General features: G+C 28.3%; 2 protein-coding genes across 2 annotated transcripts; both read right to left on the bottom strand.

Annotated features, from left to right (window-relative positions):
* Window positions 1-590: 590 nt before the first annotated feature.
* LOC119611038 (electron transfer flavoprotein regulatory factor 1) lies at window positions 591-1,613 on the bottom strand. The gene is made up of 2 exons (XM_037966495.1): window positions 1,365-1,613; window positions 591-1,236 (listed from the first exon to the last, which is right to left on the bottom strand). Exons 1-2 carry the CDS (start codon window positions 1,404-1,406, stop codon window positions 1,024-1,026), a joined length of 255 nt encoding a protein of 84 aa, XP_037822423.1. The 5' UTR covers window positions 1,407-1,613; the 3' UTR covers window positions 591-1,023.
* Window positions 1,614-5,110: 3,497 nt separating this feature from the next.
* On the bottom strand, window positions 5,111-5,977 carry LOC119611034 (CCAAT/enhancer-binding protein gamma-like). Its single transcript, XM_037966491.1, has 2 exons — window positions 5,687-5,977; window positions 5,111-5,612 (listed from the first exon to the last, which is right to left on the bottom strand). The coding sequence occupies exons 1-2, from the start codon at window positions 5,786-5,788 to the stop codon at window positions 5,361-5,363; spliced, it is 354 nt and encodes a 117-aa protein (XP_037822419.1). The 5' UTR covers window positions 5,789-5,977; the 3' UTR covers window positions 5,111-5,360.
* Window positions 5,978-11,507: the final 5,530 nt, after the last annotated feature.

Here is an 11,507-nt window from a genome sequence, read left to right as displayed (position 1 = left end):
CATTAAACAATTTTTAACTTATTTAATTTTAAAAAGAAATAATAATAATAAATTTCAATAAAATCTCTTGGGAATTTGTTAAATGAATTAATATAGGTAAAATGATTTTAAAGAATGGAGATGCATTTGTGAAATTTTATCGGAATTAAGTATTCGACTATATATTCTGTTTATTAAAAAGCGAACTTCTATACAAAACTTCTTTACCAAACATCAGATTTGTCTTAAAAATCTCGAACTTGATTAAATAATTTAGATATTTATGAATTTTACTCAAATTATTTTTTATCGTTTCTTGACAAAAATTTAATTTTTCACTTTTTAAAAAAAATATATTTTTGGTTTTAAACTAATATATTTTTAACTAGATATCCGATTTTTAATTTAAAATAAAAAACAAAAAATAAAATGTAAAACGATTTTCGTTAATCAATTTAAATTTCCACAAAAAACTTAAATTTTTCTCATAATATAAAAACTCATTGATTTTTTAATATTTTATTTGATTCCAATTTTTTTAGCTAATTCTTGATTTATTTACCGGAAATATATATTAAGGAAGCACGTTCTAATAATTCTAACTAGTTTTGTTCTAAAATATGTCTGCATTTTTAGTTTGGCGTTTTTTTCTAACTTCAATTCTCCAGGTGGCAATCTTCAAATGCTATTCACAATAAATTAAACATATGATAAAAAAAATATTCTTATGACCATGATGAAATTAAACAAATATGTTGCGTTTTTTTTTTAATTTTGTTCCATGGTGGAAGATTTTAATGGCCCAAATATTGGCGACTAAAAATTGTTAATTATAAGACACTCTAAAAATCTAAACAATATGTATGTATGAGTCAACAAAAAGCTGGTGTGTGGGTTGGAGAGTAAAAAAACAAATTTAGATGAATAAAATGCAATAAATTTTTTGTCCAGTTACTGGCTGCAACAAACAAGTCTTTTCCGCATTTCTTTTCATTGACCTTGGCCTTCAATTCGAGTTTATAAGCAGGCTGGCAGCATTTAAAATTAATCTTGTGAATAACGTTGTTTTAATGTACGATACTTCTTTAGTGAAACTAAAGCCTCCACTTCTTTGGCCACATAGCGTCCCTGGGCGAGTAAAGCCTTTACTTTTTTGGGATCGGTTTCATCTTTGTTCTTTAGAAAGGCATCTCTGACTTGCTGCCGGAATTTCTGGGGTCCATTAACCCCAGGATATTCACGTCCCAAATATTGCAGCTGCAAACAAAATGGAAAAAAAGTCAATTTTATTAAGTAAATTTGGTAACAATCCGGTTTCGCAAGTCTCATGACTCATGCGAACGGAGACAACAGCAATAAGTTCCACTTTTTTTCATTAAACTTACATGTTTATATAGTTGTATAACTTTCGAGCGCAGCTCTGACATTACACGTATATATTCTTAAATATTAACACTGGCAATTGATAGAAATCTATTTATAATTTTCGTTTATTTTTTTTTTCTCGTTATATTAGGCAAAATAAATTGCGTATTTCGTTTCCTGAACACAAAATATAAGTATGTATTTTTCTTTTTTTTGCTTCTAAAATAAAACCAAAACAATAGTCGAAATGTCAAAAGGGTAAAGAAATCACAATAACATTTATACAATTCACAGTAACTAGAAATCTAATTAGAAAGTCTGGTAACTTGAAAAGCATTGAGCGCCATTTCCTTAGTTTATCGCGGAATTTGTAATTAGTTTCTTGTAGTGTTAATAATTTTATTAATATGACGGGTTTATTTAATTTATTGAGGAACTTAACTGTTGCAAAATGTCCCCCAAGAATTGCTTATGTAAAATATCCAGTTCGGGCGTTAATCATTTCGGTTTTAAGGCAGTTATATTAAAATAGTGTTATAGCCGTCATAGAGAAATAGTAGTTGTGATTTTATTTTATAAAATATAAAGTGAGTAAATAAAAATTGTAAGAAATAGGTATAAAATCAAAATATAGAAATTCCTTTAAATACATATTGCTATATTAGCCATCATAGTGAAGTGTAGTTGTGAATTAATTTTCTTAATTATTGAGTGAAAAAATTAATAAGTAAAAATTTTATGAAATATGAAATCATTACATAAAATTCTTTAAATAAATATCTCTATATTATAAAATGTGCTAAAAAAGCTAGTCATACCTATAAGAAAAAGTGTTTTTTATAATAAAATATTTAAAAATCTAACGCGGAATATTAATAAATTCATATACCTAAATTCGCTAAATATCTACCTATTACACCCTAAACTAACGTACGGACAGGAATGAACCACATCCATGTAAGTCTTGTAATTAAATAAATTTAAAATCTATAGTCTATAGCGTAGTAGAAAGTTTAGTTTATCGCTTAGTATAGTTCATAGACTAGTCTATGCCATGCGATAATTCTTACTATAGTTGATAGCGTCACCTGAAACGCAAACGGTCCTAATTAACCAAAAATCCAAAATCGATTTTATTGTTGATTCTAATATATTGCATCAAAATAAATGTCCACACCAAAAATTGGAGTCCTCCTACAAAAATTATCGATTTTATTAACAAAAAACAAAAGGCCCTATCTACAAAACCTTTAAATATTAAAGGTAAAAAGTCCAATTTATCCATTTTTATATACTCCATTGTCAACTATCATTAAAAATGATAGGTTTTCACAGTTTTTTGCTTCTGTAAAATTTTAAAAATGTTATGGCCGTTTGCGTTTTAGGTGACGATATATTCTAGTTGTTAATCTGGCCTGTTTATAGTCTATTGCCTGGCCTAATCTGTAATATTGTCTATATTGCAGATTGTAGACTATAATCAAGTCTTTATTATATACAAGACTATAATCTGGGTCTGATCTATACTCTTATCTATGATCTCCTTTAGTATACTCTTAAAGTTTCGTCTTTAATCAAACTGTGGTCTTGTCTTTAATGAGACTATAGTTTTGAATATTGTCTAGTCTATGTTTTAGATTATAGTCGATTCTATTGTTTGAATAGTCTAGACTCTAGAGACTTGATAGAGACTATGGTAGGATTTTTACTTGTAGAGTATCAAAAGTGCGTCTTTAATTTTATACAAATATTACTTTAAAATACAAACTTTTTATTTAAAAAAAATATATAAGTTTTATATATTTATTCGACTATTTTTTATCTTTATTTTATAACAATTTGCTATTTAAAAATACCGATTTAATTCCATTTTACATACATACAGTGTCTCTCATAAGTATTCGATTTTAGGTAAACTATGAAAAGAAACCAAATTTAATAATATATTTTGTGTGGAAAATAAATAAATTAATTTGTTATATTGTCTAGATAGTCCTTAGTTTTGATATCACGCCCCTTAAAATTTGAAAACTTTACATTTACTTAAATTATTTGTGCTTTTTTCAAAAAAAGTCCATGAAACTACTTCACAAAAGTATGCGAATTTTTCCCGTATTTCATATTTGATCATATTATACGATACACAAATTTTAGAATCGCATGGTTTTATGCTTAATATTGTTTTAAGGGGTTACTATCAACCGCATGGATATATTTTTGACCCATTTGGTCCACAATTTTGGGGGATTTGTACCCCCTTTTCATGTAATATCATTAAAATGGCGATTTTTGGCTATATTTGTATGTTTTCACCCTTTTTCCAGAGATAAAACCAAAATTTAATATTGGAATTTAATAGAACCCATAGGGTATCTAAAAATAATGTTTTTTTGTTATAAGGATCTGTACTTAAACGTTCCAAGATGTATTTTTTGGTATCGTTTTTCAGTTTCTAATTTAATTATCTGGATCATAAGTCCCTTTTCGTACCTCTAGGGACGATATTTTCCGACAAAGTTGTCTAGTGTATATTCATGTACATATTGGCACTAATGTATTTTAAATTTTCAATATATTATAGCGGTATACAACCCCAAAACATGCCTTAACAAAACGTCATCCTATATAGTAGATTTCAGTTTTTACTACTCGTAACTTTCACGCTTATGTATCCCGTTACAATAACACTGTAAGTCCTAAATTTTGGTTTTAATTTGATCATAGTAAATAATATTTAAATACATATCAACATTTTTGATGTGATCATAATGATATCGTGCCATGCAGCATGGAGGCCATTAGTATATAAAAATAATGATTTTACTATTTTGAATGGCGCTTCTTCGAGGCATGCTTTGGAGTTTTACACTTCCACAACACATTGAAAACTTAAAATGTATAAAAGCTGATAATTAAAAGAATATATACCAGAAAACTTTCCCCGAAAATAGTTGATCGTAGTATTATAAAAATGGACTTAAGTTCCAATATATTGAATTAGCGACAGAAAAATGATCCGAATAATTTATCTTGGAACGTTTAAATACAGATACTTGTAACAAAAAATATTATTTTTAGATACCCCAAGGAGTCTTTAGGGTCCCAATATCAAATTTTTGTTTTATATCTAGAAAAAAGGAGAAAAATTTGCAATTATGGCCAAAAATCGCCATTTTAATGATATTACATGAAAACAGGGTACAAATTCCCCAAAATTGTGGACCAAATGGGCCAAAAATATATCCTTTCCGTGGATAGTAACCCCTTAAAACAATATTACGCATAAAAACCATTTGATTCTAAAATTTGTGTTGCGTATAATATAATCAAATATGAAATACAGGAAAAATTCGTATACTTTTGTGAGGCAATTTCATGGACTTTTTTTAAAAAAGCACAATTAATTTAAGTCAATGCAAATTTTTCAAGTTTTAAAAAGCGTGATATCAAACATAAGGACTATCTAGACAATATAACAAATTAATTTATTTATTTTGCACACAAAATATATTATTAAATTTGGTTTCTTTTTATAGTTTACCCAAATTCGAATAATTATGAGAGACACTGTATGTACATATGCATATTAGGGTGGCCCCAAAATGGAAGTTGCTGATGGTCCCGCCGAAAATAAAAATTTTAAACCAGCTCACCAAATATAAACAGTATATTAAAATAAACTAAACTCTCAGTTTCGGTGGAACATCAGTATCTTATTTTTTCTTAAATAAACGGGGCCAAATAAAAAAAAATTCGAATTTGAATATTTAAGTTTTATTTATAACAGAGTTTATTGTTGTAGTTATATCAAATTACTTTTTGTCTATTTCTGTTTTTGGCCGGGAATGAAAGATTAATTATGAATACGACAGTTACTTCATCTAAACTACATCCTTGTACAAATATTTAATAACTTTTAGTAATTGCAATAATTTTACACTTTAAAACTCATTTTTTTTTCTTGTCATTAAAAAAGTCCTAGTTATTTTCAGTGTATTGCCATTATTTTAACATATTTATATTACGTCCCCTGCTGCAATGTCTTGTTTCTCTTCTTCATCTGATTCCTGTTCAAGTATCTGTTGAATAACTTCACTATGTTTAGATGAATCGACTTTGTGCAAAAGTGCATTTTTTAAATATTCTATATTGGCTTTAACTTCTACGATAGTGGCTTCCAATTCTTTGTTCTTTATACGTAAATTATTGACATTTTCTTTGCGTACTTGGGCAGTTTGTTTAGATTTTTCACGGGTTTTCTTTACGGCCTAAAATGGAATTTAAATAATTAATAAAATTAACAATAATTTTAATACTAATAAGGATTTATGTATGTATTTACGTCGTTGTTTCTTTTTCTTTTCAATTGATAGGCTTCTGTATCTTTATCAGTGTCATCGGATTGGGGACTTTGAAGACCACTAGCTTTTCTTCTGGCAGGCATGATTTTTACGTTATTGAATATTTAACTTTATTAAATGATATTCGTTAAGGGAAACTTGTTTTTAGTTTTTTTTTTATTTATAGAAATTTGTTTTTAAAATATTATTAACTTTTTTATTTTTGTTTTTAATTTCTACTTAAATCTCTGTAGTTCTTTGTGATGAAATTGTAAGAATTTGTAGTCAAAACAAAAAAGATTACGTCAAAACATAGATTGCAATGAAATCATTCATAATAATACTTTTGCTATTGTGATTGAAATAAATAGTAGGTACATAATAGTTGCAAAAAAAGTCGACTTTTCGACTCTTTAAAAGCCCTTTACACGATCACACTTTACACAAGTAAAATCTAATAAAAAAAAAAACTAAAATGAAATTCCATCTGTTTGACGAAAAAGAGAATAAAAGTCGCGTGATTTATATTTTTTGTATTTACACGATTGGTATAAAACAATAACAAAGTAAGATGGAAACAGCTGTTTCACTTTTTTGTATGTGTTTATATAAAAATCCCATCCCTGATCTAAAGTAGGGTTCTATAAATCGACTTTCGAATAATCGAACAATCGACTTTTTGTCGAAGAAAGTCGTAAAAAGTCGAAAAAAAGTCGAAAATTCGGAAAAAGTCGAAAATTCGGGAAAAGTCGAAAATTGTAGAAAAAAGTCAAAAATAGTCGAAAATTGTAAAATGTGGAAAAAAAGTCAAAAACTCTCAAATAGTCGGAAAAACTCGAAAAAAGTAAAAAATAGTCGAAAATAGTCAAAAGTCGAAAAGGTCGAAAAGTCGACTATTTATAAAATACGATTTGCTTGTTTTTGGAAACATTTAAACAAATTAAGGGACCCATACGACGTATTTTCTCCCAATGCGTAATGGTTTCATTATATATTGCGTTTAGACGATCCCATCTGTTCTCTTCTACACAAAATTTTGACAGATCACATAACTTGTGTGCTTGTGTAAAGGGGGCTTTATTTTTTATTGATTAATAATAGTCTACTGGGTCTATAGAACCCAGAGATGGGACGAAATATCGATTTATAAATATCGGTTAAAAAAGGCAATTTTTTAAACAAATTTCTCTAGCATATGCATTTGTCAATGGGAATTAAGTTCAGAATTATGTCGAATGCTGCTTGTGGCGTGCTTCCCATGGCACTTGTGATGCCTAATAAAGCACAACGTTGGACTTTATTAAGTATCATTCTGTAACTACTTTTCCTCATAACTACCTACCACGTCGTGCCGTAATAGACCTTACTACGACAAGTAAATCCAGTTTACTATACTAGGTCGTAAGTCCCAAGTCTTATAGATGAAGTTCCCACATGTGTGATAGGCATTGAGTCCCTTTTTTAGCATTTCCTGTAAATGTTTGTTCTCTGACAATTTGCTGTTAAGGAAGGTACTTAAATACTTGACCCCTTCAACGCCGTTCAACTTCGGCAAATTAAAACTCCTGGCCAAGATATACACCTGGCCAAGATATACACTTTGTGTTCTAGGACGTGCTCAAAACAACCTACCACCTCAACCGTCTTACCCTTAAGATCAGCATGTTGAGCATTGCTAATGAGATGGGTATCAATACTGTTCATAGGATGAAGAATTATCAATCGCTGATAGGTCTAAAATTCTTCGGTTTAGAGTGTCTTGCATTACCAACCTTGGGAATGAAAATTACCTTAACCTCTCTCTCCATTCTCTAGGAAGATATCTCTTAAAAATATTGGCTAAAAGGATCAATGCGTCATCAGGAATATTACATAGCATGGCCGGAAAAACACTATCCGGACCTGGCGATTTGTAAGGGTCAAAAGTGTTCACCACTCAGCTAAGTTAATCCCTGGTGACTACTTATTTCCTCAATGGGGTCTACCTCTCTAGCACTTACCCTAAACATTTACTTACCTCTAATTTTAACTTCCGAAATACAAAATTTGTTTGTCAGAGTGTATGTTTTTTTCAGAAATATTTAGTTTCAAACATATTTTTATTTTAACTTATATAAATTTTGTATTTCATTTAACTACAGATGTCTGTTGGTTTCTTCTTCATCATCATCTTGTTTTTGTTGTTATTATTATTATTTTTAAGTTCTCATATAATTTATATTTTTGTTAAATTTATTTTTAAATCATTTTACTTAAATTCATTTGTTTTTTAATTATTTCTTTAATCATTTAAATAAAATGTTTGTTGTTCTTTTTTTTTGCTGTTGAATACAATTTAATAATTATATTTTACTTTAATCAATTTATTTAGTTTTCTTAATTTGTTTTTTATATTTAAGAAATATGAATAATATATTTTTTTCGGTTTATTTTTTTTAACATTTAACAGTTTTTCGTTCTTGTTTTTTTTTGTTGCATTTTTTATTCAATTAATAATAAATAATTTTTTTTTTAATATAATGAATATATACGGGGGGGGGACTTGGTTTTTATTTATACTTAAAAAATATATTTGTAAAATTTATACAAAGAACAACAAAAAAATCATTATTAAGTTATTTTTTGTTTTTACTTTTTAAATATTTATTTTAATAATCTCAAAAAGGTAGTTTTCATTTAGGAAAAAATGGGGGGAGAGAGGGGAAAGGCCTGTAAAATTTAAGTAAATTTAATAATATTACAGATTTTACAAACTGTTGATTAATTTTATAAAAGTTTTTGTTGTTTGGGGGAACCTATAGAAATATTTATATCAACAAAACTAATAACAATATAATTAATTAAACCAACCAACATGAATGTTTTTGTATTAATTTAAAACTAAATTCTGTTTTCTTTTTGAAATGTTATTGAGTGAAATGTTATTGAGTTTTCCCTTATAGGCTTCGCTTAGGTTGGTTTGTCTAAAGCCTAGAGAAGAGTTTTTATGTTTTATCGTTAATATTATTATTATTTTTGAAACTTGGTGCAATTCTATTTTATTTAACTTATTTTAGGACATGTTTTCTTTTTTTTTTCTTACTTTTCTTCATACTATGTGGTGCTGATGATTATGTATAAATGATTTCTTCATACGAGATTATACGACAAGTATTATTATTGTAGTTTTATTTGATTAATTTAGTTTTGTAAAAAGGGAATTGTATAATTTTTGTTTTTTTTTTTTTGTTATTTATTTAGTATATGGTGAATATATTTTTGTTGTTGTTGTTACTTTTCCAATAAATCCATGCATATTGTTGTCGTTATTATCGTTCTTTTACTATAAATCTAAACCATATAAAACACTTACAATACAATAAATTTTCTATGTCGTACAGAGTTGTTGTGCAGTTGTGCTATATAATTTTGCTATATATTTTTTTGTTATTATTAAGGCCTGAAATCTATTTACATACAAATAATTTATTTCACAATTGAGCTCTATTCTGAAATTAAGAATAGCAAGTAGATTGTAAGTTTGCAACTAGCAGTTTACATTAGTTTTTATAATTTACGTTTTTGAATGTCCTGCTATAAATTTAGTTTGAAAGGAGCAAGTATGCTACATTAGATCCTAAGAAATACACCTAGGCTACTATCGTATCTATTGTGTTGCCTTTTAGCAGAGTCGCTGGTGGTAATAGAACCCACACTACCAACTAACTTACGGAGATATTTACGAAAAGCAAATCCCATATTTTTAGTAATTAAATATGTTTATGAAACTGGTTTTTATATTAAAAGATGCAAGTCAGAAAGACCACTTTTGAATCTAGAATAGCTTTAAACATATGATGCAATTGATCAACATTTACTTGAAAAATCGAATGTTACTAAAACCTCAAAGACAGTAAAATCGGATTACGGGGATAGATTTGATGTTAATTTCATTATGATGAAAAATTTCTATTAGATTCTAACTTATCAGAGATCGGAGCATTCGTCCAAAGTGAGTGCTCCGAATGGTCGCCACGTAATACTGATTAAAGCAAAAATCCAAACATTAAGGAGCAACTAATAGTCCAGTTCTTTATAGATCAGCTAAGTCTTAATGATCTCGAGTTTTTTGGAATTACTGAACATGACAGTATGATCTACTGATCAATACAGTATGTTCTACTGATCAATACAGTATGATCTACTGATCAATACAGTATGATCTACTGATCAATACAGTATGATCTACTGATCAATACAGTATGATCTACTGATCAATACAGTATGATCTACTGATCAATGCAGTATGATCTACTAATGAATACAGTATGATCTACTGATCAATACAGTATGATCTACTGATCAATACAGCATGATCTACTGATCAATACAGCATGATCTACTGATCAATACAATATGATCTACTGATCATTAGAGATGAGAGATGCGAAATTCGATCTTTTTGTTTAAAATCTTGATTACTTTATCAATAAACATAAACATTTTAAACCTTAATATGATCGAGTACGTGCCAAATGACATAATCTGAATCCATTAGTAAACAGTAGGGTCCTACAAATACTATGTAGATATTTTACAAATTGAATAGGTACCTACGATACAAAAACGATCGCCTGCTACATCTAAATGTTGCATAGATCTTAACTAATCAGAGATCGGAGCACTCATCCAAAAACTAAATGCTTTTGTTTCGTAAATGATACTTCAAAAGATCACTACGAAATATTGCTTAAAGCAAAACTTCCAAAGATCAAGCAGTAATTGGCAGTCCAGTTCGATATAGATCAGCAAAATTTTAATGATCTGGAGTTTTTTTTTTGAAATGAAATTACTGTACAGTACGATGTTTTGATCAATATGAGTAAAATGAGTCAAAGGCCTTAATCTACAGAAATATTATAAATAGTAGAACACAATGACTTAATAGATGCGAAATTCGATCTTTTTGTTTAAGATCTTGTTTACTTTTTCAATAAACTTTAAAGTTTTCAACCTTAATAGGATCGAGTACTTGCTTGCTTAGTTACATTTCTATCAAATGACAAAATCTGAATCCATTAGTAAACAGACCCTACAAATATTTTAGAAATTAAATACATACGATACAAAAACGATCGCGTGTTACGTCTAAATGTGGCATAGATCTTAAACAACAGTCGATTGCATTGGAATTATAAGCAAGCGATCTTTGATATATGACATCAAAATTCAAAAATTAAGTAGCAACTTATAGTCCAATTCCTTATAGAGCAGCTAAGTCTTAATGATCTCATGTTTTTTTCTTTGGAAATATTGAATATGACGAAACATAAAGTACGATCGATACGAGTATAATGAGACATAATCTAAAGAAAATCTGAAATCTAAATCCATTAATAAAAAGTAGGGTCCTATAAATAGTTAGCAAATATTTTAGAAATTAAATACTTACGATACAAAAACGATCGTGTGCTGTGTCTGAATTGCCTAGGAATTATGTATAAGCAAACGATCTTTGATATATTAGATCAAATCAGTGACTGTTGCAGTGTCTAACATTTTGGTTGATATCTCATTAACTCCTGACTTGAATAATGCGAAAATTGAACTTTATGTTTTCATATCTCATTAACTCGTTGAACAGAATTGAAAGTTACTTCGTTTCGGTTATTGTATACAGTACAAATCTATATCAAGAACTAATTTCGCCAGTCGCTTTCTAGGGATATCTCAAAAGATTAAAAAAGAAGGATCTTTGACGTGTTAGATCAAATCGATGATTTTTGAATATGAATTTTTTGTTTGATATCTCAATAACACGTTAAAGAGATTTGAAAAACTAAG

This window comes from Lucilia sericata, unplaced genomic scaffold, assembly GCF_015586225.1.
Source record: "Lucilia sericata isolate MDLA Ls3-8-SP2 unplaced genomic scaffold, ASM1558622v1 Contig001342F_arrow, whole genome shotgun sequence".
NCBI lineage: Eukaryota > Metazoa > Arthropoda > Insecta > Diptera > Calliphoridae > Lucilia > Lucilia sericata.
The sequence above is the reverse complement of the archived record's forward strand: the minus strand, read 5'-3'. Positions and strand labels throughout refer to the sequence as shown.

Bases quoted from the DNA above. Each gene is read 5' to 3' on its own strand.
- LOC119611038 (XM_037966495.1), bottom strand. From the start codon at position 1,406: ATGTCAGAGCTGCGCTCGAAAGTTATACAACTATATAAACAT. The intron at 1,237-1,364 runs GTAAGTTTAATG...TTTTGTTTGCAG, and splicing joins TTATACAACTATATAAACAT to CTGCAATATTTGGGACGTGA.
- LOC119611034 (XM_037966491.1), bottom strand. From the start codon at position 5,788: ATGCCTGCCAGAAGAAAAGCTAGTGGTCTTCAAAGTCCCCAATCCGAT. The intron at 5,613-5,686 runs GTAAATACATAC...ATTCCATTTTAG, and splicing joins AAAGAAAAAGAAACAACGAC to GCCGTAAAGAAAACCCGTGA.